Genomic DNA, 27378 nt, shown 5'->3' with positions numbered 1-27378 from the left:
TAAATAAATAATAAATAATAAATAATAATAACAATAATAACAACAACAATAACAACAACAACAACAACAACAACAACAATAATAATAATAATAATAATAATAACAACAACAACAACAACAACAACAACAAAACCCCTCTCTCCTCTTTTTTCTTTTCGGAGAGGAAACGGAGGGCTTCTCTACCCCTTTCTAAGTCTGTGATCCAGACGGTCCCGCCCTCTCTTTCCTGGCTGCCCATTGGGCGAGCCACACGCTCGTTCCGGTCCCGAGGTCTGGAGCATCTCGCGCGCAAGCCGGGGATTCATCGCGTGCTCCGCTCGCGGAGGCTGGCCGTCCTCCAGGTCGGAGGTAGCTTGTTTTTGGGGGTGGGCTGGGGGGCGCAGTGGGACAGATTGCTCCCCTTGGTGGGGGGTTGCGGCTTTGCAGCGGGGTTCGTGGTCAGTTTTGCAAAATTGGGGGTGGGTGGGAGAGAAATCCTGGGGAGGGGGCGCTTTTTTGCAAAAAGAGAAGGGGGGGGAGGGTCCTTCTGAGTTTGCACCGTGCAAAAATCCGGCGCGCGCCTTGCCTAAGCCAGCGTTTCCCAACCTTTAGGAACTTGAAGATGCGTGGACTTCAACTCCCAGAATTCCCCAGCCAGCTATGCTGGCTGGGGAATTCTGGGAGTTGAAGTCCACGCATCTTCAAGTTCCTAAAGGTTGGGAAACGCTGGCCTAAGCATTGCAAAGTAGGGCTGGGGAGGGGGCTTCTTCGGGTTTTTGGGGAATTTGGGGGGGGGGGTTGGTCGATTTGCGCCTCTTTTCACCGCTTTGGAAGAATGCCGGGACTCCGTTGATGCGTTGGCTGGGGAGGGTAGGCTTTGTAGTCCTTTTATTTCATTTATTTTTTTTAAAAGACGGTTTTATTGATTTTCTAGTTTTACACTTAAGTGTCGGAAAAGCACCGTGGCGGCTGGGTTGGTTGGTCGCTGACGTTTCCTCTCTTTTTCCCCCTTAGTGTTTCCTCCCTCGTGTTTGAATTAATACAATTCTTGTTATATCAAATAAATAAAAAAAATAACTTCCTTGGCTTTATGGATAATTTTTAGCTTATACATAACTTGTTGTTTTAACGTTCAATCTTTTTAGACGATCAATGTCCTGGTTAGTTTTTCCCATTTTTTTAAAAATGTCCCATTAATATTTAAATTTAACGTTTGGTATTTATAATTTCCAAATTTTAAATAACCCCAATTCCTTTTATCACAGTTTATCACAACATCTAATGTTTGGGATACACGTCTTATCTGTTTGAATTCTCACCATCTACATCAGGGGTCTTCAAACTTGGCCCTTTTATGACTTGTGGACTTCAACTTCCAGAATTCCTCAGCCAGCAAAGCTGGCTGAGGAATTCTGGGAGTTGAAGTCCACAAGTCATAAAAGGGCCAAGTTTGAAGACCCCTGATCTACATCAACTAATTAATAATACAATATAATATTCTTATTTTCTAGTAATTTCCAAATATCTTAAATTTAGTAACCCAAATTTCTCTTATTTCAACATTTAATACTTCCTCTCTTTTTCTCTTTATATCTACTATCTCATATTTAAGCTAATAATTTTTATTATTACCGCTAAGTAAAAACGTATTTGTTACATTCATCGATAGGTTTTTAGCATATATAGATATCTTAATTACCTTTACATTTGACCTTTATAAGCAAATCAGTGTTCAAATTTAACTGTTAATATTTATACTTCTAAGTTTTTAAATAATCAGTTTTTTTATCTCAACTCATAACAATATCTAATATTCAAAGTACACATCTTATCTATTTGAGTGTATTCTATTTTAATTCTCATGAGTAAGTCAAACCCCCAATTTTCTTCAGGCTTGTTCTAGCTTTCTTTCTTTGCCAAATTGTCTTCCATTTCTGTGTTTTTGAGTCATGAAACAAATCTCCCTGTATTGATATTGACATAGAAAAAACCATCTGGTCACCATTTTTTGAGAGGATTAACAAATCATATCTCCCATCTCAACGTAGTTGTCCTGAACTGTTTATCTTCTCTTCAGTCTGTTCTTATTCTTGATTCTCAGGTTCCTTCTGATTTATGTAGAAAATCTTTTCCTTTTTCCATATTATCAGTCCCTTTTCTGAGTTTTCCATTGACTGTGTTTGTTGATCAGTTAAATCTTCTGTCATAATATTTAATTGTTCCACTTTTTCTGTTATATTCTGTGTAGTTGAATTTTTAGTTGTAATCAAAGCTTGAGTTCGTGTATCTGGGCTGACTTCTTGTTCTGTAGCCTCTTATTTCATCAGTGTCTGTAAGAATAGTCTGATGAATTGCTTTCAGCATAGAGAGAATCTGTTCCTCATCTTCATCCATATTTTCTTAGTAGTGTATTAGACTAAGCTTTACAATCAGAGAATGCAAAAATCTGATATCTCAAGGTTACATAAATGCTGATATCTCAAGGTTACATAAATCTTATCTATTGTCTGCGGCTAGTCCAACCCCCTGCTTCCGGACAAATGGCTGTCAGATGTACTGTAGTATGTATGTATGTATGTATGTATGTATGTATGTATGTATGTATGTAACCGTCCATTTCCTCCAGATAATGAGGTTCCACAGCTAAGAATGACTTTTCTTGGACCTAGGCCAGGGGTAGGCAACCTTGGCTCTTTTATGACTCGTGGACTTCAACTCCCAGAATTCCTGAGCTAGCCAAGCTGGCTGAAGTCCAAGAGTCATAAAAGAGCCAAGATTGCGTACCCTTGACCTAGGCCGAACAGTTAACTACAGACCAACTTTCCATTTAATGTGGCGTAAATCTTTTGTGGGCCACAATTAATACAAGTAGACCTCAACTTACAACCTCAACTGAGACTAACATTCCTGTCATTAAGCGAGAGGTTTGTTACATGAGTTTTGCCCCATTTTACGACTGCCCTTGCCACAGTTGTTAAGTAAAACACTGCAGTTGTTAAGTCAGTAACACGGCTGTGAAGTGAATCCGGCTTTGCTGGTCAGAAGGCCACAAAAGGGGATCACGTGATCCCGGGTCGCTGCAACCCTCGTACGTACATGCCAGTTGCCAAGCGTCCGAATTTTGATCACGTGACCCACCGGGATGCTACAATGGTCGTAAGTGTGAAAAACGGTCATCGGTCATTTTTTTCCACTGCCGTTGTAACTTCAGACGGTCACTAAACAGACTGTCGTAAGTCAGGGACTAGCTCTGTTCCGTGCAGGAGCCAAACTCTTATCAAGCAAAACAGCTTTCCGTGCTAGAAAATGTAATTCTGCTTCCTTGAGGAAGGAGGAGATAATTTTGCTGGCTGTCCAGGAACAATGATCAGTAGGACAGCTGACAGAAGGTGGGGCAGAATATAAGCCTCCACCGGGGAGTAGCAGATTAGTAGCTCGGGTTGCAAACGTCAGGTGATATATCTCCTGCACCTCTTATTCTGTTTCCTCCTGATGCAAAAACGTGCTTGGGAATATTTTTATGCTGAGGTTGCCCTTCCCTTTTTCTGTTAAACAGTTGGTCTTGCAGGATCCATCCTGGGAGGGTCACCAAGGTTGTTCTTCACTGCTGGTCCTGTTTGACAGCGTTATTATCCTGGTTTTACTTTTTCTTTACTATTTTTTTTAGCTTTTGTCCGTGTGGTAGAAAGCAGGAGTCCCAAAACGGCTTTTTTCAGGAGGCAACTGGACTGTCCTTGTATTTCTTTGAAGACCTTTCGCTTCGCATCCAAGAAGCTTCTTCGGCTCTGACAGGGGATGGTGGGGAGAATGGAAAGATTGATAGTCCTTGCAGTGAGTTGTTGACATCGTCTATCTCCAGCCTACAACACAGTTCTTTTAGCAGGTGCAAGAAGGATCCACACCCATTTGCGCTACCCAGTTGACCCTGAGGACACAGATAAACCTCAACGACTCTCTAAAAGAAGGCAAATGACCAGCTGCCTGCAAGGAGTAGTATACAGTAGTGGCCAAAATCGTGGAAACCTTTTGGGAAAAAGTGTATTTTTGCGGTTTGATGGCTAATAACACCACTTTTTTTTTTTGGAGTAGTACCATAAAATTATACACCAATGGAAAGATAATTTAATCAAGAGTTCGACGCAGCGTAGTTTGTTCAATTTATCTGTACTGTATCCTATGAAAAGTTATTTATTTATTTATTTATTTATTGATGGGATTTATATCCCGCCCTATCTCCTGAAGGACTCAGGGCGGCTCACAATAAAACATATAATAAGTACATAAATCAAGATAAAATGAAAATTGAGAACATCAGTGCAATAAAAAATTAGAGAATTTTAAAATGAATTAAAAATACTAAATATAAATTAATTAAAATGCCTGTCAGTCTAGGTCAGCTTGGTGGAACAGGTGTGTTTTGAGGCCGCGGCGAAAGGATTGGAGGTTTTGGGCTATCCGAAGCTCAGGGGGGAGCTGATTCCATAGGGTTGGTGCTCCCACAGAGAAGGCCCTCCCCCTGGGGGTCGCCAGCCGACATTGCCTAGCTGACGGTACCCTGAGGAGGCCTTCTCTGTGTGAGCGTACTGGACGATGGGAATTTGTTCCCGGCAGCAGATGGTCCTGCAAGTATCCCGGACCTAAGCCATGTAGGGCTTTAAAGGTAAGTACCAGCACCTTAAATCTCACCCGGAGGGCAACTGGTAGCCAATGCAGCTCACGCAGGAGGGGTGTAATATGGGAGTATCGGGAAGCTCCCATCACAACCCGTGCAGCTGCATTCTGCACCAGCTGAAGCCTCCGGGTGGTCTTCAAGGGCAGCCCCATGTAGAGAGCATTACAGTAATCAATACGGGAGGTAACGAGTGCGTGGGTGACTGTACGTAGGGCATCTCGGTCCAAAAAGGGGCGCAATTGGTATATAAGACGAATCTGGGCAAATGCCCCCCTAGCCACGGTTCCAATGTGATCTTCAAAACTGAGTCGTGAATCTAGGAGGACGCCCAGATTGCGTGCTTTATCAATGGGAGGTAACATCTCTCCTCCTATAGTCAGAGATGGAACCTCTTGGACTAAACGAGATGACGGTATGTACAGCCACTCAGTCTTGGCCGGGTTGAGTCGAAGCCTGTTTTCTCCCATCCAAATCTGTACCGCTTCCAGACAACGGGACATCACATCAAGGGCATCACTGGGTTGGTTCGGGGTGGAGATGAATAGCTGGGTATCATCAGCATATTGATGATATTTCACCCCGAAGCTACGGATGATCTCTCCCAGCGGCTTCATATAGATGTTGAACAGGAGGGGCGAGAGCACCGAACCCTGAGGCACTCCACAATTAAGAGGCCTAGGCCAGGGGTCGGCAACCTAAAAAAGAAAAAGAGCCACTGGGAACCGGTTCCATCACAAATTAAAAAAAGAGGGAGCCGCGTGCGTGTGTCCATGCACGCGCATGCGCAAAAAGGTTTTTTGCGCATGCGCGGACGCACGCGGCTGCCATTTTTTAAAAAATGAGATGGAACCGGTTCCCGGTTGCCCGATGGCGACGGCCCGTCTGCAAAGCTGCCGCTTTCGGCAGCTTTGCAGACGGGCCGTGGCAGCTTCCGCAAAGAGCGGCGCCCCTGCCCATTCCGAGAGGTGCGCGTGCACCTCTCCGAACGACCGGAGGTGCGCGCGTACCTCCGCGCGAATGGGCAGCGGTGCCGCTCTTTCAGGAAGCCCGCCGCGGCCCGTCTGTGAAGCTGCCGAAAGCGGCAGCTTAGCAAACGGGCTGCGGCAGCTTCCGCAAAGAGCGGCGCCCCTGCCCATTCCGAGAGGTGCGCGCGCACCTCTCCGAACGACCGGAGTTGCACGCGCACCTCCGTGCGAAGGGGCAGCGGCGCCGCTCTTTCAGGAAGCTGCCGAAAGCGGCAGCTTCCTGAAAGAGCGGCCCGCTGCCCGTTCGCGCGGAGGTACGCGCGCACCTCCCCAAAGGTTTGGGGAGGTGCGCGCGCACCTCCGGTCGTTCGGAGAGGTGCGCACGCACCTCTCGGAATGGGCAGGGGCGCCGCTCTTTGCGGAAGCTGCCGCGGGCCCGTCTGCTAAGCTGCCGCTTTCGGCAGCTTCACAGACGGGCCGCGGCGGGCTTCCTGAAAGAGCGGCACCGCTGCCCGTTCGCGCGGAGGTACGCGCGCACCTCCCCAAAGGTTTGGGGAGGTGCACGCGCACCTCCGGTCGTTCGGAGAGGTGCGCACGCACCTCTCGGAATGGGCAGGGGCGCCGCTCTTTGCGGAAGCTGCCGCGGCCCGTCTGCTAAGCTGCCGCTTTCGGCAGCTTCACAGACGGGCCACGGCGGGCTTCCTGAAAGAGCGGCACCGCTGCCCATTCGCGCGGAGGTACGCGCGCACCTCTCCAAAGGTTTGGGGAGGTGCGCGCGCACCTCCGCCCATTCGGGGAGGTGCGCGTGCACCTCTCCAAATGGGCGGTGCCACTCTCCATTTGGAGAGGTGCGCGCGCACCACTGCCCGTTGGAAGAGGTGCACGCGCACCGGGCGGCTGGGAGCCGCAAGAGACGGCTCAAAGAGCCGCATGCGGCTCCGGAGCCGCAGGTTGCCGACCTGTGGCCTAGGCCTTGACCTCTGCCCTCCTGCCAACACCGTCTGCGAACGGTCCGAGAGGTAGGAGGAGAACCAACGCAGAACGGTGCCTCCCACTCCCAGCCCCTCAAGACGACGCAGTAAGATACCATGGTCGATGGTATCAAAAGCCGCTGATAGATCTAATAGGACCAGGACAGAAGAATAGCCAAACAACCAGAAAAAGCAAGCACAGCTTGATATCAGGTTGATACCAGGTAGCTTTCCTTCATCCGATTGCAGCCAATGAGCATGAGTGTTTAGAAAGCCAATCGGGTGTCATCTTGTTTTGGCAATGAACCAATCAGGTCACAGTAGGATTCAATTATTGATGTCAGTGTGTTATGTGATTGCTGTCCAGTTGGTTGGGGTTTTTTGTGTTCTTTCATTGAGTGAGCTTGTAAAACGTAATAAAATTAAAGTAATGGTGCGAAGAGTTGACCGGCTGCCCAGAAAGCGATGTAAAATAGTATTATTAAGTGAACAGGGCTGCAGTTATTAAAGAAATTAGAAGAAAAATGGGTGGAAACTTAACCAAAGGTGGCATTTCTCCTGTACAGTTTTCCCAGAAGGTTTCCACAATTCGGGCCACTGCTGTAAATCCTTCCCTTCCCCACCATCCAGTCAGAGCTGAAGAAGCCTCCCGGATGAGAAGGGAAACCTCTTCAAGGAAAAAGCAGAAAGTCCAGTTGCCTCCTGAAAAAGCATCTTTTGGACTCCTGTTCTCTACGACAAGGACAAAAGCTAAAAAAAAAAGACTGAGAATATCCATATAGACATGCAGAGATTTACCCTTCATAATCAGATCGGAGTGTGATAAAAATGAAATTGTCAGGACCCACCCCAAACCACATCTTAGGAAGACAAAACTCTTGGAGCCAAACCTAGTCCAAAAGGAATCTTTACTATGACATGTTTGGTTGTAGGAATACAAGACAGGACTTAATATTGTTCTACAAGCTAAAACCTTATAAAGAGTTTCCGGTTCAACCCCCCCTTAACCCCATTTGGTCAGCCCCCCATCATTTACCTCGTATCATCCCTCTCGTGGGAAAAAGGAACTTAGGACCTTTCATGTTTATTGCTCTCTTCCGTGACACAAGCCAGATGCTAGCCCCCCCTTTTGTTCCCCCAATTAAAAAGGCTTCTCTTTTCCTTTGAAATGCCTAATACAGGCTCAATACACATTCGTTCCCTCCTCCTCGGGAGATGGCAGAATCCAGGAACAACGTTTTAAACATACATTTATGAATATGATATAAATGGATTCTGACAGAAATCTTACAGGGAAAAAAAAACTACCGGTGACCAGCGGGAATATGTAAATGTCAAGCATCAGTCATTAGTTAAAGGGTTTCCAATGCTCAAAAAAAGTGCTGGGACTTTAAAAGAGGCAGACTGTGATTCGTCCCACGGACAGCCAGATGTTTAGACTGGATTTTGCATTTTTATCCACCTGTCGAGTCCTTCCCAAAGGCCTGGGATAGGCAGATGTTTGATGCTGTTACAGATATTGATTGCTGCAGGATTTAAGTTGTTTTGAATAAAGCCGCCTTTTGCAATTGACCGATGGCGAATGTGTCAGTGCCGAAGGTGTTCTAGCCGTGCTCCAGATGTTTGGGGATTGCACCCCAGGCTCCTGTCACCATTGATGCTACCTTGGCTTTCCTTTGCCACGGTTCTATTGGTAGTCCTCAACGTACGACACAATTGAGCCCAGCATTTATGTTTATAAGTGAAACATTGGTGAAGTGAGTTTTGTACCATTTCACTTTCTTGCCATCTTTGTTGAGCGAATCATTGCAGTCGTTAAACGAGGGACACGGTCGTTAAGGGAATCTGGCTTCCCCCATAGACTTTGCTTGTCGGAAGGTCACAAAAGTGACCGTCGTAAATGTGAGTCAGTTACCAAGCGCCTGAATTTTGATCACGGGGGATGCTGCAACGGTTTTAAGTGTGAAAAATGGTCAGGGTTGCTATAACTTTGAATCGGACACTAAGCAAATCGTCGTAAGTTGATTAGGTCTGAGTAGGTCTTTGCATTTTGTTACTGTATGGTTTTACACTTAGCCTCACAATCGTCCCAGCATTACTCAGGAATTTAAAAGAGGCAAAGAAACTCCGGAGCCGAGGTTTCAGCAAGCAAACAACTTTTATTTTGATCAAAATAGAGTCGGGTAGCCACATCTCTCTTCGCGGCTGGTAGAGAGATGAAGGCAACAACCAGGAAAGATGCCTTCCATCTTTTATATCCCTTCAGAACAAAGAGATCTGGCCTTGGTACTAGGAAGCAAAAGGTACAGAAAAATAATTCCTAGATGATGACTCATAACAGCAACCCAGGCTCCACCACAGCTCCTTTCCCCCCTCCCCTTACCATGATTTCTTTTCATGTAAGCAATCCCCTGTACCAGAAGCATGAAACGTTTGCTTTTATATAACTAATTTCCCAATAGAAAGCACCTACAAAGCTGCTTGCACATAAACGAATATATAATGATTACAAAGTATCACTACTAATATCAATATTACTAACATCAATCTTTGGTTGAGTGCCAAAGGATGGAGGCCTTTGAACTCTGGTGCCGGAGAAGACTCCTGCGAGTCCCTCGGACTGCAAGGCGATCAAACCGGTCAGTCCTAGAGGAGATCCACCCCGACTGCTCTTTGGAAGGACAGATCCTGAAGCTAAAACTCAAATCCTTTGGCCACCTAATGAGAAGGAAGGACTCACTGGAGAAGAGCCTAATGCTGGGAAAGGTTGAGGGCAAGAGAAGAAGGGGACGAGAGAGAATGAGGTGGCTGGATGGAGTCACTGAAGCAGGAGGCGTGAGCTTAGATGGACTCCAGAAGATGGTAGAGGACAGGAAGGCCTGGAGGAACGTTGTCCATGGGGTCACGATAGGTCGGACACGACTTTGCAACTAACAACATCATCATCAACCTTAAGCATAATAAAATCCCTTCATTACCTTTTTCCAGGTTTTTTTTTTCTGTTCTATTCTGCTGTCTCTGGATACTGCCAGGTCCACTGTTCAGATTTTTTTGTCTTTCTTATTGACAGTTGTTAAGTCTAGTGTGTTACACAGCAGGTTCTTGTCTGTTTCAATTCTAAACTCCCAGAGCAATTTAGCCTCTTCATTTTTTATGATTGTAATCAATCCACGCCATATTTAAATTTGTTTTTCATCGTTTTGCATTTTTAAGTACCATTTTGTCAATGAGCAGCTGATCTTTTGTTCCTCTTGATTATTTATAATTTCCTTTTTGTTCTGCTGGGTACAAATTGTTTTCCATCAGATGATTGAATACTGAATTTGCCAATATTCTTGTAAAAAGTTTGAACGTTGTTGGCAGACAAGTAATTGGGCGGTAGTTGCTTGGTTCTGTGCTCTTTCAGGGTCTTTCATTATCAAGTATGTTTGACCAGCTTTTAACCATTCTTCACTTGTGGCATTTTGAAGCATTTCATCAAACCGGGTGGCCATGCGGTGATGGAGGCTGGTGAGGTGTTTCAACCAGTATCCATGCAGCTTGTCCAGGCCAGTTGCACTCCAGTTCTGGACCTTCTTTACTTGTTTTGCAACCATAGGTAAAGGTAAAGGTTCCCCCGCACATGCGTGCTAGTCGTTTCCGACTCTAGGGGCCGGTGCTCATCTCCGTTTCAAAGCCAAAGAGCCAGCGCTTGTCCGAGGACGTCTCCGTGGTCATGTGGCCGGCATGACTAGACGCCAGAGGGGCACGGAACGCTGTTCCCTTCCCACCGTAGCGGTCCCTATTTTTCTACTTGCATTTTTACGTGCTTTCGAACTGCTAGGTTGGCAGAAGCTGGGACGAGTAACAGGCGCTCACTCTGCTACGCGGCACTCGGGATTCGACCCGCCAAACTGCCGACCTTCCGATCGACAAGCTCAGCGTCCTAACCCACTGAGCCATATCAGTGGTTATTACAGTATTCTCCATTTTGTTTTGTGTTGCTTGTTTTTGGATATCTTTGATCCAGGAGGCAGTTTTATTATATTCCACTGGGTTTTCCCACAGTTCTTTCCAAAAGTTTAAGCTTTTTTTCTTTACATGGTAGAACAGTAGTTTGGACTTTATTTTCATCAAGTGATCGATAGAAGAGGTGCTGGTTTCTTCTGAACTGGACGTTTTCACGATATTGTTTTATTCGTCCTTCATATCTTTCAATTTGCTGTTGCTATTACGTGCTGTTTTAGGTTTTCCATGATTTCTGTTGTTGTTTTTTTCCTCCAGGTTATATTTTTTGTCTAAACTATTTTTCAGCTTTTCGTTCTTTAGTTTTCCTTCTTTCAAGTATTTCAGTTTGCTGACATCTCCTCGTAGTTTTTTTGCTTTATTTTCAAGTCGAATTTTCCACTTTGGTGTTCCAGTGGGTTTCTTTTTTGGCATTTTATAACCCAATTCTGCAGTTATAACGTCGGCTGTACTGTACATTAGTTGGTTTGTTTCATACAGGGTGCTGGATGGGATGGAAGTTAGAATGTCGTTCACAGCATTTAGTAGATCTTTCACTCGTTTGCTATGCACTTCACGGATGGCCGGCAGTCTTTTTCTTTCTGTGTTTTCTTTGATGTGGTTTTCAATCTTTTCTTTCAGCATTTTTGTTAGTTTACTTAGCTCTACACTTTTGAGTTGTTGCACTGGGGAATCTTCATCCTGTGTGGTGGCTTCTTCTGCTGGTTGGTCATTTTGTTGGTCAGTTTGTTCAGGTATTGGAACAATTTCTTCAGCCTGTTCATCATCACTGCTTGTTATTATCTTTTTAGCCAATATTCCTAGATGTTGAATTTCCAGAAATTTGGGGTCTTTATTCAACCACAGCTTTAGAACGAACACAGTCCCAGCATCTGAGATGCATTTTGGGTGTAGATCCAAGAACATCTGCTGCAGCAGTTAGAGCTGAATTGGGAATTCATACAATTCAGGCATTATCTAAAATTAGAGCTTATAACTACTGGTGCAAAGTTAATGAAATGCAGACTGATAGACTCCCCAAATTATGCCTACTAGAACAAATAAAACTGCAATCACAAATCTCCTGGATCACCAAATTAACAAATTTTGTAAGAAGCTGTGGCCTTCCTGTTTCTTGCGTAACAGGAGAACAATCTAAAAAAAGAGTTGCCCAAAGAATTAAGGATATAGAAGCACAAACTGATATAGCTATCCTTAGTAAGGTGGGTAACTTGAAATGGCTGAGTAAATACAAATGTACTTTTCAAGTGGACAGTTATTTGAAGTCACAACTCCCAAAACATCTTAGGGAGATATTTACGAGAGCGAGATTCGAACAGCTTGACACAATGGTCAGATATGGGAGATTTCATGCTATACCGTACAATGAGCGTCTCTGCATTTGCGGAGCGGCAGAGGTAGAGGACCTGGCTCACATCCTATTTGACTGTTGTTTGTATAAGAGGGTGAGAGACAGGTATCTTGGTCTATATACTAAACGAATGACCCATTGGGATCCCCATATTAAAATAACTTACCTTATGTCCGGCCAGAACTTGAAAAGAACATTCAACGTAGCACAGTATTTAAACAAAATGATCCAGTTAAGATCTGCATATGTGGGACTGATTGGGGTAGATTGTAAGGGCGACTCCGAAATATAATGTTACCATATTTTATCTATATCTTAAATTTGTATTTTATTACTATTTTAACTTAAATTGTATTTTAATTCCATTTTAAATTGTATTTTATCAAATTCCATTTCGGATTGTTTTTATCTAGTTTCGGTGACGGTTTGTTGCTGGAACTTTGTACTTTGATATGGCCCAAGGGCTAATCAATAAAAGTTGTTGTTGTTGAATTTCCACATCTGTAAAAACTTTATTACGGATGATGAAATGTCCTTGATCCATTAATCGTTGTTCGGTTACGTCACTTTCCGGATGCTTTTCCTTCCACACTTGCATCATTCTTTTTTGAAATCCCCTGGCTGTTGGTTCTGCCTGGTAGTAGCATTGGATAATTTCTCGATTTTCTTCGGTTGTCCAGGTTTTGCACTTTTGTTCCAGTCGCTTTACAGTTGTACGCTCTGGTTCCCCAGCAGTAACAACTGAGCCCTGTGGCCCATTTTTCGGCAGATGTCCAGGAGCCATAGCATCTGACGCGGTCCTTGTTGACCCGGGCGACGACCAATCCGGTATGGAATTTTTCTTTTTCTTCTCATCATTGGTGATGGGAGGTGCCTAGGTTGGTTCACGGTGGCTAAGCCACTACCAATCAGAAGACCGGTAATCCCATAATCATAGGGACTGCACCCGGTAGCTGTCCAGGCCCAGCCACGGGATGATGATGTCCTGAAAGCAGGACAAGAAGCAACGGATGGAAACTCACCAAAGAGAGAAGCAACCTGGAACTAAGGAGAAACTTCCTGACAGTGAGAATAATCAGCCAGTGGAACTGCTTGCCTCCAGAAGCTGTGAATGCTCCAACACTGGAAGTTTTTAAGAAGAGACTGGCCAGCCATTTGCCTGAAATGGTATAGGGTTTCCTGCCTGAGCAGGGGGTTGGACTAGATGACCTCCAAGGTCCCTTCCAACTTATTGTTATTGTTATTGTATAAGTGAAACTGCCCAATAATGTCTTTCATTATTGGCCAGAATGCTTATGAAAAACGGTCATAACTCCCCTTTTCCAGTTCCGTTGTAACTTTGAACAGACAATTAATGAATTGTTGTAAGTTGGGAACTAACCGTAATGCCTTTGTGTTGCATCGTTATTTACTGTCTGGCCCTGGGATTTTGTTTGGAGATGCTAAAAATAAATCATTTTGTCTGTTTTTCTTTGCAAGCAATGCTGAAGGATTAAAAGGCATTTCGCCCAGAAAGGAGCTACTGGTTTTTTGGACCATGTTCTGCGTTTGTTACACATGAAGATGAAAAGATTACTCTGGAATCTGAAAGGTCGTTTCAAGTAAGTGTCTCTGTCTATTGATCTTTTTGAGGATTTGCTTTTAAAAGCATTTCTTTATAAAACTGGGCCAAAACATTGAAAGGACCAGAATATCAGTCTTTTTACTTTATTCTTGAATTGTAGCAGACAGTGACTTAAATAACTAAAATTCTTTTTTTTTTTTTGGTAACAGCCTTAGTGCCTGGTGTACAGTGTGTTGTCTTGGTTCATAATTCTTTTAGAAAAGAATATACAATTACTAATAGTTAATAAACAATAATAATTTTTATATTTCCACAATTAATATATCAATTTATAATATATTCCTTGATATTCTCTTCACCCAGTAGTATTCTCCTTTTACAAGATTAAACAAACATAATTTCTAATATTTGATCCCCTTCATGGATTACTGCCTTGTCGTGGCGAAGGGGCTTGCGTAATTCAGTGAAGCTATGAGTTATGCCGTGCAGGGCCACCCAAGACGGAAAGGTCATAGCAGAGAGTTCTGACAAAACGTGGTTCACTGGTTGTTGTTGTTGTTGTTGTTATTCTGTCCCTCCATTTTAAAACGTCATTGGTGTTTCCAGATTTAAGGCATATGGTGCACTAGCTTTACATTTCTAGGTACTTTCACTTGGAATCAAGTCAGCATGTCAGATTTCCAGGCAATACTGACCTACTCACAAGTAGACTGTGGCAGGAATGTGAGCCACAGATTTTTTCTTGTTTTATCCTTCCGGCTAATTTCTACTACCCAGAGGGGCATTTAGAGGCTTGTGCTCTGAAACCAAAGCCCACCAACCTTGTTTTATTTTTGTGTTATGATTTCTGTGCTGCTGATGTAACAACCGCAGTGATCTGCTTAACGACGGTGGGAAGAAAGTTCGTAAAATGGGGCATAACCCCTGCTTAGCAACGAGGGCGAGTGGGGACGTCCAGAAGCAGGCAGCGTGGATGGGACTCTGCTCCTGAGGAACGACCCACCTCTTGAGTTGACCTTTGGGTCTTCCGGAGCATCTGGTCTCGGACGCGCTTCTCTTCTTTACCTTTTAAAAGTTGGGTTCATAATTTATTACTCCATTTATGGTGCCCTCTGCGTGGTTTAATTGCACCCCACTGAGTGGGCTGGGCTGAACGCAGGACCGAGTAGGCTGTGTGCTTTGCCTACTCTGTGGCGTCGGTTGTAGGAACGGGATCAGTCCGTGAACGCCTCCTCTTCTGTTTACCCTTTTTAGACGTATCGTGATCGTTGTGACTGGACTTTGCTTTCTTTACCTGGTCAAGACAATTTACGATGACAAAACATGCCGGACAGGAAGGATTCCTAAGGTCGACCCTGATCACGCCAAGGTCAGCCCCATGCAGTAAATGGAGGTACCACAGTCATAGGTGGTGCTGTAGGAAGGGGTCACGAAGCAGATACAGTACTGTTTCTTCTCCTTCTTCTTTCTCTCCTTTTTCTTCTTCTCCTCCTCCTCCACCTCCTCCTCCCCTCCTCTTCTTCTCCTTCTCCGCTTCCTCCTCCTCCTCCCTGCAATTCCCATTCCCTTCTACTCCTGATGATGTTACCTAGTTGGGTCATGAGACGTCTGCAAGGAAAAAACAAGTTCAGAGCACCAGGGACCCCACAGTTCTCCTCCTCCTCCTCCTCTTCTCCTTATTCTCCGCCTCCTCTTCCTCCTCCTTTTCTCTTCCTCCTTCTCCTCCTCCTCCCCTCCTCCTCCTCCTCCTCCTCCTCCTCCTCCTCCTCCTCATCTTTTGGGTCCCTTTTGCTGCAGAACAACAGGGACTCTTGTTGCATAAAAGGCCAGGAGGAAAGAAATTGAATTTCACAATATTTTTCTGTTGTTTTTGTTTAATTTGGCAAGCATTTCTCTTTCTGAAAAGAGATCAATGACTGAATCTGTTATTTAGTGTCTTTTGCAATATCCTCAAATTTCATTGCCTGCCCTCTCCAGATTGCAATTAGAGGAACTGCTTTATAAAACATTGCCTTTTTTAATAGATAATTCAAGTAATTCTGGAGAATACCATTTTTTATCATTATTTTTACGGACGGCTTTTTGGGAGCGGGACGTGTGGAGAAGACTTACGTTAATTGCGTTCAAGATCAGGCATCAAAGCAAAACATGCATGCCACATTACCAGGTTGCGTTGACTGCACATTCTTAATCACAAAGAAGGTTTCCTAACCGGCTGGCCCACTTTGCTGTTCTAGAGAGCTCAAAAATACGCCGAGGAAATTTCGCAAGCCACGTGTCGGCCATCTTTTGCAAGGAACCAGTTGAGCCATCTGTTTCTGGACAGATACAACGAGGAGCTGCTTCCCTTCGTAACGAAAGATACCGAATCTGAACCTGATCTTTTCAAATACCGGCCTCCGTTTGGGTTCCGGAATTTGGGGGAGAAACTTCGGGACTTGGTCCAACTTCTACCCGAAGACGGTTTGCCAGCAGACCTGCAGTCTAAGCAGTGTAAACGTTGTGTAGTTGTGGGGAGCAGCAGCGTATTGCGAGGATTGAAGCTGGGATCCTCCCTGAACCACTTTGATATTGTGATAAGGTAGGGATTTTTATTTTTATTTTTTGGCCTAAGGTCACAAATTAGCCTGCGTGGAAAGGGTGTCAATTAACAGAATAAGACCAAAAGGACCCTGGAGGTCTTCTAGGGACTAGACCAGGGGTAGGCAACCGTGGCTCTTTTACGACTCGTGGACTTCAACTCCCAGAATTCCTGAGCCAGGATGGCTCAGCTTGGAAACCTCTCCCTTTCCCCTTAGCGTGGCTGGCTCAGGAATTCTGGGAGTTGAAGTCCACGAGTCAAAAAAGTGCCAAGGTTGTCTACCCCTGAATTAGGGCAATAGAGTTCAACTCCCAGAATTCCTGAGCCAGCATGGGGAATTATAGCCCCTTCATGACTGGTGGACTTCAACTCCCAGAATTCCTGAGCCAGCATGGGGGAACTATGGCTCCTTCATGACTGGTGGACTTCAACTCCCAGAATTCCTGAGCCAGCCATGCTTAGGGGAAAGGGAGAGGTTTCCAAGCTGAGCCATGCTGGCTCAGGAATTCTGGGAATTGAAGTCCATGAGTCATGAAGGGCCCATATTTCCCCCATGCTAGCTCAGGTATTCTGGGAGTTGAAGTCCACAAGTCATAAAAGGGCCAAGTTTGAAGACACCCGTCTTAAATCTACCAAACAAAATGGAGGCTGGCTGAGGAATTCTGGCCAAGTTTGAAGACCCCTGATTATACCATTCCAGACAAGTGGCTTTCCAGTTTCGTCTTAAAACCTCCAGGGATGCAGCATCCACAGCTTCTGAAGCACGTGGATTTTGTTCAAACTGTGTGACGAGCAATATTTCCAATTAAGACAGTTCAACTTTTGTTTTCTGGTTGGCTAAGCCTTTGATTTTATCTCTTTTAAAATGCATTTAAAACATTTATAACGCCGCCCATCTAATGTAAAATTCCGGGCAGCTCTCAATGAAAGATGTTCTGTTTCACAGTGAATCTTAATTTGATGGTTGCCATGGATCAACTAAGCAGAAACTTCCTGACATGGAAGTTAACCAGGGGAACAACCTGCCACCAGAAGTTGTGGGTGCTCCAACACTGGAGGTTTTTAAAGAAACGGGACAGCCACATGTCTGAAATGTTGTAGGTTTCCTGTCTGAGCAGGGAGCTGGATTAGATGACCTCCAAGGTCCCTTCCAACTATGTTATTCTGTTATCCATGCATTTTTTTTGTATGATCCATGCATTAAAGTTATATGTTCAGTTCCATGGTACATTTTGTTTTATAGGTTAAATGATGCACCCGTTCGGGGGTACACAAATGATGTCGGTAACAAAACAACAATAAGAATGACGTATCCTGAAGGAGCCCCTTTATCTCAAGATGAATATTTTCCAAATAGCTTGTTAGTGATAGTATTATTTAAAACTGCTGATTTTGCATGGATAAAAGCGGTGCTGAAAAATGAAACATTAGTAAGTAATGATGTTAAATATTGCATTTGTATGTAATAAGAGATACCGGAATTGTATTGTTTACTATAGCCAGTTTCCAATTTTTAATTTTTTTTTTAGCTGGCCCACTGGTAGCATTGCCTAAAGATTTTGGCTTTAGTGGAAGTGAGGAGGAACCTGCCCCACTTTACATCGGGGAGGGCTGTGTGGAGAGAGTTTCCTCCTTTAAATTTTTGGGAGTCTACCTCTGTGAAGATCTGACCTGGAAAGTTAATACAACCCAGGTGGCTACAAAGGCCCAACAGAGGCTTCACTTTCTTAGGGTCTTGCGGAAGAACAGGGTAGAACAACGGCTAATGACCCTTTTTTACCTGTGTACTATAGAGAGCGTCCTCTCGTATGATATTGTGGTTTGGTATGCTAGTCTGACAGCCACGGACAGGAAAGTATTACAGAGGGTAGTGAGCACAGCACAAGACATTGTGGGCTGTCCCCTGACACCACTGGATGACCTCGCCAGGGCCCGCTGCCTTGGGAGAGTGAGGAAGATTCTCAGGGATGACTCACACCCTGGACGGTATCTCTTTACTCTCCTACCATCAGGTAGAAGATACAGGAGTATAGCCAGCCGTACCAACAGGCTGAAAAATAGCTTTTATCCGTGGGCTGTTAGGCTTTTAAATGGGATATAATCTTATGCAGAATTGACTTGGGAGGCCGGTGTGTGGTGTAGTTGATTCACATAGTGTGGTGGGATGGAGGGTTTGTTGTCACTGTGTGTTGGGGGGTGAGAGCACGGGGGGAGGCTCAGCTAATCTCAATGTACACATGTTGTACTTTGACAATAAAGGTTTATTATTATTATATGCCAAATGTATTATTACTGTGTAAGTTGTATTGATGTGAAAATTAAATAAATTGCTATGAGCATTAAATGTATTGGCACCCTTTAAGCCACTCTTAAGGAGTATACAGTGAAAAATTAGAAATAGACTAAAACTCAATCCATCCGAAACTAAATCTAACCATAGGAAATGTATTGAGTTCCTGTTGAATATAGATGTTTTAGAAAAAATATTTGTACTTCTCCTTAAGGCTACATATCCGTCCATAGGCACACAATCCCAATTTTTACATTATTTTTTCCCCTCCTGTTGTATTTGATTTTTATGACTTTTTTTTCCTTGTTTAAAAATGCCCAACAAATTCCTTAATTCATTGCCTCCTCTGTGGAATGGGTGAGAATGGGAGGATGCCTTAAACCACCATCTCATTTTAATTTGTCTCACGGGCTCCCGTTAGTAAGTTTAGTTTAAGTTAGTTAGGTCAATTAGTTTAGTTCAGGGGTGTCAAACTCAATTTCATTGAGGGCCGCATCAACATGGCGGTTGCCCTCAGGGGGCCGGGTGGGTGTGGCTTGGGTGGGCGTGGCCTATTGGGTGGGTGTGGCTAGAGTGCATATGGCCTACTGCAGCGTTTCCCAACCTTAGGAACTTGAAGATGCGTGGACTTCAACTCCCAGAATTCCCCAGCCAGCAGAGCTGGCTGGGGAATTCTAGGAGTTGAAGTCCACGCATCTTCAAGTTCCTAAGGTTGGGAAATGCTGGCCTACTGAGTGGGCGTGGCCAGCTCTACATCGTTGGCATCAAGGTTGCCTCTGGGGGCCTGGGCAGGAGTGGGACAGATCTGAGGGTCTCTGGCAGGAGGAGGGTCTCTGGGCCAGGGCCAAGGCAGTGGGGGCCGTTCCCTCACTGTTTCCAGGATGGCTTCACGGGCCACATGAAACCACTTTGCAGGTCGGATCCGGCCCCCTCAGGCCTTGGGTTTGACATGTCTGCTTTAGTTAGTTTGTTTAGTTAGGTTAGGTTAGTTCATTAATTGGTTTAGTTAGGTTAGTTAATTAGGCTAGTTAATTAGTTTAGTTAGGTTAGTTCATTAGTTGGTTCAGTTTAGTTCAGTTAGAATAGTCAATTTAGTTTTGTTTGGTTAGTTTAGTTAGGTTAGCTCATTATTTAATTAGGTTAATTCATGAATTGGTTTAGTTAGTTTAGTTTAGTTGTTAGTTCATTAATTGGTTTAGTTAGATTAGTTAATTAGGTTTGTTCATTAGGTTAGTTAGGTTAGCTCATTAGTTTAGTTTGGTTAGTTTAGTTAGGTTAGTTCATTAGTTTAATTAGGTTAATTCATTGGTTTAGTTAGATTAGTTAATTAGGTTAGTTAGGTTAGTTCATTAGTTGGTTTATTTAGTTTAGTTCGGTTAGTCAATTTAGTTAGGTTAGTTCATTTGTTGTTAGGTTAGTTCAGGGGTCGGCAACCTCGGCTCTTTTATGACTCGTGGACTTCAACTCCCAGAATTCCTGAGCCAGCATAGCTGGCTCAGGAATTCTGGGAGTTGAAGTCCACGAGTCATAAAAGAGCCGAGGTTGCCGACCCCTGGGTTAGTTAGATAGTTAGGCCTTCTTCCCATCTCTGGCTGGAGATACCAAATTCAGCCATTTTGAAAATTTCGCTGTGGCCCTACATTTTGGAAGACCTAGTAACCCCTGGGAAAGGAGGGGTTACAAGTAAACCTCGCTTAACGACTCCCCAGCTTAGTGACTTCTCCAAATTATGGCAGTGCTGGAAAGTAACTTTGCGACCAATCCTCCATTTATGACCGATGCAGCTTCTGACGATCGCCATCCTGGGGTTTTTTGATGAGCAATTTAGTCTCAGCAGTGGTCACTAAGTGAGACTTATTATTATCCCTCCCCCCCATAATTAAATACTTCATTGGAGTAATTGTTTCACATTAGGGCGGTTTTGAAACCCTGTCGTAATTTGGATGTTTTTGTGCGCTGTTGTTGTTCAGCCGCTCTGGATGCACCTCTTCTTTTGGAAAAACGTGGCTATGAAAATACCCTTGGCGCCCGGGAAATTTCGGATTTTGAACCCAGCCGTCGTTAAGGAGACAGCGTTGGATATTCTGCAGTACCCCGAACCTCGAGAGAAACTCTTTTTTTGGGATCAGGTAGCGTACCCTTTGCGAAAGAAGGAAAATGTGTCACATTTCTCTCTGCTTTTATCTGGGCCTCAAGAGTAAAATATAGGCAATTTTTATTTATTTTATTTTATTTTAATTCCATTTATATCCCGCCCTTCTCCGAAGACTCAGGGCGGCTTACAAGCTTAGCAGTAGCCTTCATTCTATGTATATGCCTGCTTATTAGGGCTTTCACACACACCCCAAGCGGCATTATTACAAAGTCAGCTTAATTGCCCCCAACAATCTGGGTCCTCATTTTACCTACCTGGGAAGGAGGGAAGGCTGAGTCAACCTTGAGCCTGGTGGGACTCGAACCTGCACTAATGGCAGGCAGCTGGTGTTATTTAAGGAGGCATTAGCCCACTGCTCCACCAAGGCTCTTGACTTACAACAGTACATTTAGTGCCTGTTCAAAGTTACAAGGGCCCTTCCTGAAAATAGCAACTTATGACCATTTTCACACTTGCAGCCATTGCAGCATCTCCGCAGTCGCATGATCAGAAATTTAGACACTTGGCAACTGACATGTACTTGTGACGGTTGCGGGGTCACGTGGTTCTCCCCCTTTGGCGACATTTCTGACGAGCAAAGTCCATGGGGAAGCCAGATCCACTTAAGAACCGTGTGACTAGCTTAAAAACTGCAGTGATCCACTTAAGAACGGTGGCAAGACAGGTCGTTAAATGGGGTAACGCTCGTTTAATTGTCCCACTTAGCAACAGAACTATTGGGCTCAGCTGTGATTGTAACTCTAGGACTCCCTATACCAGGGGTAGGCCACCTTGGCTCTTTTATGACTCGTGGACTTCAACTCCCAGAATTCCTGAGCCAGCCATACTGAGGGGAAAGGGAGAGGTTTCCAAGCTGAGCCATGCTGGCTCAGGAATTCTGGGAGTTGAAGTCCACAAGTCATGAAGGGGCCAAAGTTCCCCCATGCTGGCTCAGGAATTCTGGGAGTTTGAAGTCCACAAGTCATGAAGGGGCCAAGGTTCCCTACCCCTGCCCTATATTAACATAAAAAAACCACAGGCTTCTGAGCTGCGCATGACTGCTACGTGAAATGCTAATATTGTCAACCATTTAGAATTCTGCTTTTGTTTCTCCCTCTGCTCTGAAGGTGGGAAAAGAGGTTTTTAAGCTAAAAGTACAGTAGAGATTGAAATCTGTTCCAGGATATTTAAATTCTGTCTGGATGACACTTTGCTCCATAAATATGCTGTGTTTTCTTCCAGTTTCAGTTCCTTCTTGTCATGGGACCAAGCTGTATATTATATTAAGATCATTTTTAAAAAAATATGCTGAGTATTGTTATTCTGGGGAGAGGGGGAAGTGCACTCGAATGGGTGTCACATTCAGATTGCATTTCCAGTTTTTGCTAGTTCCTCCCCACAAATCTCTTCGCCTCCTTTTTTGCCATTTAATGGTAGAATACTCTTTTCATAGAACATGGAATAATAGGAAGGAACCATGGAGGTCTTCTAGTCCAGCCCAAATTTCAGGAGAAATAGCATTAACTGTGTGTGTGGGAAAGCTTTTCCACAGAGGCTGGCCCAATCGAAGGTCCAACCTGAATCCCCCTTCCGTTTTACTTTCAAACTAAAAAAGTCCAGCCTTTTTTTAAAAGAAACTGCTTACAGTGAATTATATCTTAATCAACTTGTCCCAAAGGCGCTTTTTCAAAAGGCAATGGGGCTGACTTTGTTTTTCCTTGAAGACGTCTCACTTCTCATCCAAGAAGCTTCTTTAGTTCTGACCGAACAGTGGAGAATGGCATCAACAACTCTCAGAGGGAGTGCCAACGATCCTATGATTGTTTAGGAATATCAATCCTTCCGTTCTCCACCCTCCAGTCAGAACCGAAGAAGCTTCTTGGATGAGAAGCGAAGCATCTTCAAGGAAAAACCAAGAAAGTCCAGTTGCCTTTTGAAAAAGAGCCTTCGGGACAACCGCAACCCGGATGACAGAGAGTCCCCATCGACACTTAATTCGTCTGGTTAACAATTGTACCACAATAACACTGCATTCTTGCAAAAGCAATAAATGCCTTTTTTTTTAATCCCCTGTAGAACGTAGCCACGACTGGAATGGTCGCTGTGCTTCTAGCTACGCATTTATGTGACCAAGTCAGCTTAGCTGGCTTTGGATATGACTTGAGTCAAGCCGAGACGCCTCTGCATTATTATGACAGCGTTTGCATGACGGCTATGAACAGGCAAATCATGCACAACGTGACCCACGAGAGGCAATTTCTGCAAAAGCTGGTCAAAGAAGGCGCCATCACTGACCTCAGTGGAGGAATCTACTGTCAGTTCTGCGAAAAAGCAGGCTAAGGGAGGAAGCAGAGATGGGACGTTCGCACATTCCCGCGAGCTTCCCTCGGTTGAAAAAAAGCCGTGTCCCTTTTCCAGGCAGACCAACCGAGGCAGCTGCTGTATGAAGGGGACAATCGCTTTTGGGAGTTCATTGTTTATTTAATATTTGACAGATGTTTCGCAAAGATGGGTCATTTGCTCCTTGGACTGTGCCTCAGCCGGAGTTGTATAGGTCATTTTAATGCACAGCACTTCTTGAATGTTTTTGTTTGGGGTGATATCCAGAAGCCAAACCACGGCGGCATCTCCAACTGCTGCACCCCTCCCGACCCCCACACAAAGCAAACTGACACACACCATAAACACAAAGCCAGACCGCAAACCCGGAGCCAAACCAGAGCCCAGGACGTTACACCGCAGCCGTCTGCCCAGGACATCACATCACAAAACTCAAGAGGTTAAAATACTAAGACTCGGGATGTCACAACACAGCCAACCACCCAGGATGTTGCAGCCCAGAACTCAGGATATCACTACACCAGAGCTCAGGATGTCACCAAACAGCCCATCACTCAAGTCGTTACAGCACAAAAGACTAATAGGCACACAGCCATTACCTCAGCCACACAGGATGTTACAAAACAACCGACTCAGCTGCAAACAATAATTCCCATCATCCAATCAGGATGTAACAACACAGTCAACCAACCCGCTTGCAGCAACAAAGCCAGCACCACATACAACCTCACCAATATTTATAGAGAGACGGCAGCTCTGATCACGCTTTGATCACACAAGCACGAAGCCGAAGACACCACCCTGAAGATGACGAGTGGGCCCTTGTTGAAACGTTGCCAAGACACTCACTCTTACACGGGAAAAGACCCGAATACGCCAAGATCTACATACCTGTACCCGTGAAAATCTACGAATATATATATATATATATTTGCTCATAGGGAGGGATGTCTGTTGGGGCCGGGCATGGTTGGGAGAGATCCAGGGGGTCTCTGGCAGGTGGGATGGTGGGCAGGAGGCTCGTCCTGCGTGGTGAGGCGAGTCGAGGCAGGGGGCAGGGCACAGGTGCCATTTCCATTCAGCATTTCTTGCAGATGTCTCATGACCCAAACTAGGTCACATCAGCAGTGCCAGAAGAGAATGGGGTTTGTGAAGTGGAGGAGGAGGGCGGTTGTGGAGTCCTTGCTGCTCTCTGAGCTTTGTGGCTTTCTTGCAGATGTCTCATGACCCAAACTAGGTAACATCATTACTTCACTTATTATCCCACTTTGGGTCCTGAAACGTCTGCAAGAAAACCACCATCCTCAGAGACAACCCCCCCCCCCAGGACCCTTTGAGCCAGAAATATTTTCCTTGATTGGCATTCCGGACCATCTCTGGGCAGAAGAACCTGCCTGACAGGACCTCATTCCTCTTTCCCATGGGACACATCCCAATGCCCATATCCTTCCTCCACCATTTCCTGGACCCTAAAGGCCAATGAAGTTTCTCTCAACCACCAGCACCACCTCCAGCTTTGCCTACCTCGGGCCTTCACCTGGATGTGGCACCACCATCCCCGTTCGTGGATCGGGATACTCCTCCAAAGGCCGAGCGCGTCCTCCCAGTGGCTACCTTGACCTTTCATCGCCTCAGCTCCACACAATCCCGAAATAAACTTCCAGGAGCAAATTCTCCTTTTTTCTTGCTCACCCTGGCGGCCCCTCACAAATACTTTGCCTGCTCCCCTCAGTCCCATAATCAGTGCCCTGCTCCAGCAGCCCCACTCCAACCGCCGGCGGGGATGGGTCCCTCGGCAATGGGGGAATGAGGTTGAGGGCCAGCAGCACCAGTTTCCTTTTATATATATGGTGGCAGCACTGGAGGAGGCTGGGGATCACATTCCGTAGCGCCTAGCGAGGGACCTGCCTTAGAAGCAGCAGCGGCATCATCACCAGGTGAGGCCTAAACCCCTCAGCCTGGCCCTGAGGTAAAAACGCGAATAGGCGAGAGGAGGAGAAGGGGGCGTGGCCAAAGTGCCAGCGTGCCCTTTCGCATGTGGGAGAAACTGGGAAAAAATCATTTCTCCCACCAACTTGCTGTCCTGCCATTGGCTGGGGCTCTCACCACCATCCCCCACCCTTGTGATTGGACGGCTTGCCCTGGAGGTTGAGGCGGGCCAGATAAAAAGACAGGTCATGCCATAGTTTGAGGAACCCTGAGCTACAGCTTTGGTGGCTCTGTAGGTAGAGCTGTGGGGAGACTGCAAAATGACTTGAGGACCAGGGTACATGAACACGAGCTCACCATTAAAAGACAAGAACAACACTTACAGGTGTGGGCACACGTGGCCACACACAATCACACCTTCAATCTGGCGGGGGCTGAGGTGATCGCCTGTGATAATACCAAGGGTGGATGGTTATTCAAGGAAGCTTGGTTCTCTGACCACTTCTTGATCAATCGGCATATTGATCTCCCCCTCCCCCCTTGTATCAAGCTTTCAGGAGCTGGGAAGAGGAGTGGCACGCACAACACAAATGCAGACAACGTGAGGACTCAGAGTGCTCTGTCAAACCAAGACCAGAACTCCATAATTACACAATCACACACCCCCCCACCGCGGAATGTAAAAAAAGGAAGAACAACTATTTAGAGCCTCTGGCATGAAAACACGGGCAGTGACAAAAGCAATGACTATAGCTAATAGGACTGACAATAATCCCCTTCCGACAGCAGAATGCTAGGTGACTCGAAAGAATATGGCCTGTTGAAACGAAGAGAGCAGTGACACACTATGAGTAGGGCGCAGAAACGCTGATGATATAAGTGCAGTCTCCCCACTCCGATGATTTCATCCTGGCAACATTGGTAGTTAGCCAACGAAAGCTTGATTTTTAATAAAACTTTATATATAAATACAAGGAAGCTTGATTTTTAATAAAACTTTATATATAAATACAAGGACTGGCTATAAAGGTCTCGGATAAACACCTGATGCTCAAAATAAGAGGAACAAACAGGGTGAACTCAAAAGTCCTAGTACATGAGGAGAGGTGCGATATTGTTATGTGGGATGAAAGCCATGACTGCAATGTACTGATAGAAAGATACAAATTGTTCAAAAGGGCAGAATTGCTCTCCTTGTAAAAGACCACGATGTCTCTACAGAAACACATCAGAGCAAGGACAAAAGCCTCCTTGAATCCATTTGGGTTAATGTACAAGGGGAAAAAAAGAACAACTTTGTAGGTGGAGACTTTAGCAGGCCACCCAACGGAGCAGAAGAAATATAGAGGAACTTTTTGTTAACCAGCTAATTAAAGTGTAAAATCTTCTGAACTGCAACTTAATGCCCGACGCTTGGGTCCTGACAAATGGTAGACATAAAACGTTTTGAAAGTCCGTTTCCACCAGGATTCTTTCCTGATTCTCTTTTTAAACAAACAGCTTCCCAGAGACCAACCCCTTGGAGAAAAATAAGAGCAACGCATAGGTTAGGTCAGAGCTACAGTACACATCCTGCCTTTCAGAACAACATAAATTTAAACTTTTATAGGGACCAATAAGCAAGAAAAAGTTTCGACTGAATTAACTACAATACAGACACCGAGGAGGAAATAGAAAAATAACCACAGACAAGAGTTCCTTTCCTGAGTAAAAGGCAGAGAGTAGGGGCCGGGCCGGGGCAAGGCTGGAGAGCTACCATCAAACCTCAAAAGTGCCCACATTTATTTCTCTTATTTCGCCCCTCAAAGCAGGTGCTTTGGCACATGAATGCTGAGTTAGCGCTATCCTGTCTTCCTTTCCCACCCCAGGCAGGTGAGAACTTGGATGTCCCAAATTGGGGCTCAGGGAAAGAAAATGACACGTGGCAGAGTCCAGACGTTGGCTTGGTTGAAGTGGACGTGGTTGGTTTCCCAGGAAAGGTGCTCTGTTCCTCTAAAATTCCTCCTCGAATTTCACCATCTTGTTTCCAGTTCTTCAAGAGCACCGTTTCCATGTCTGGGGAAAACAATCCACATTTGTCTTCTCTCAATAGATCACCTTGGAAGAAGATCTTCATCTGCTCCTCCTCCTTCCCTCCTCCTCCTCCCCCCACTATTTATACTAAAAGTCAGGGTGTCTAGTACCCCAAACGGCTGAAGTCGCTCCCCCAGTTCATGCCTGGAACCCTGTGACCAGCCAGTTCATCCAGTGGACTACCGAGCTGCCATTTTCTGGCATCTAAGCTTTAGGCTACGGGTCAGGGCATGGCTCGCTGGCCCATATCCAAGTGTGAGATCCTCCAGTGAGGAAGACCATCAAAGGTTCCGTTTCCCTCCCCGAAGAGAGAAAACCCAGACTAGTATTTCCAGGATTCTGGTGGAACAGTAGGAAGAAGAGGCTTGAGTAAGATGAGGACCTCTTAAGAAGCAGAAGCTATCACTGCCTCCTGCACTTTCAGCTTCTTCGAGAAGAAGGTAGATTTGGAGCAGATGAAAACGTTTCCCCCCCCTGCACTAACATTATCTCAGCAGACAGATCGCTCAAACGTGCTTTACATA

The 27378-nt window shown here is 45.2% G+C and overlaps 1 protein-coding gene across 4 annotated transcripts; it reads left to right on the top strand.

Moving 5' to 3' along the window:
• The first annotated feature begins 270 nt into the window (after positions 1 to 270).
• Positions 271 to 24611, top strand: ST3GAL5 (ST3 beta-galactoside alpha-2,3-sialyltransferase 5). Of its 4 annotated transcripts, none has more exons than XM_083362802.1 (7): positions 271 to 348; positions 13423 to 13544; positions 14762 to 14876; positions 15745 to 16088; positions 17332 to 17518; positions 20349 to 20507; positions 22589 to 24611. In XM_083362802.1, the coding sequence occupies exons 2-7, from the start codon at positions 13501 to 13503 to the stop codon at positions 22850 to 22852; spliced, it is 1113 nt and encodes a 370-aa protein (XP_083218928.1). In that variant the 5' UTR covers positions 271 to 348; positions 13423 to 13500; the 3' UTR covers positions 22853 to 24611. The 4 variants fall into 4 exon arrangements, 2 of the variants coding, with proteins under 2 accessions (XP_083218928.1, XP_083218927.1); XR_014492547.1 differs by lacking the exon at positions 271 to 348 and having other exon boundaries at positions 13318 to 13544; positions 22589 to 23745; positions 24240 to 24611; XR_014492548.1 differs by lacking the exon at positions 271 to 348 and having other exon boundaries at positions 13318 to 13544; positions 22589 to 23745; positions 24237 to 24611.
• Positions 24612 to 27378: the final 2767 nt, after the last annotated feature.

This window comes from Vipera ursinii (genome assembly GCF_947247035.1).
Source record: "Vipera ursinii genome assembly, chromosome: 4".
NCBI classification, from domain to species: Eukaryota; Metazoa; Chordata; class Lepidosauria; order Squamata; family Viperidae; genus Vipera; species Vipera ursinii.
This window is presented reverse-complemented; position numbering and strand designations above follow the sequence as displayed.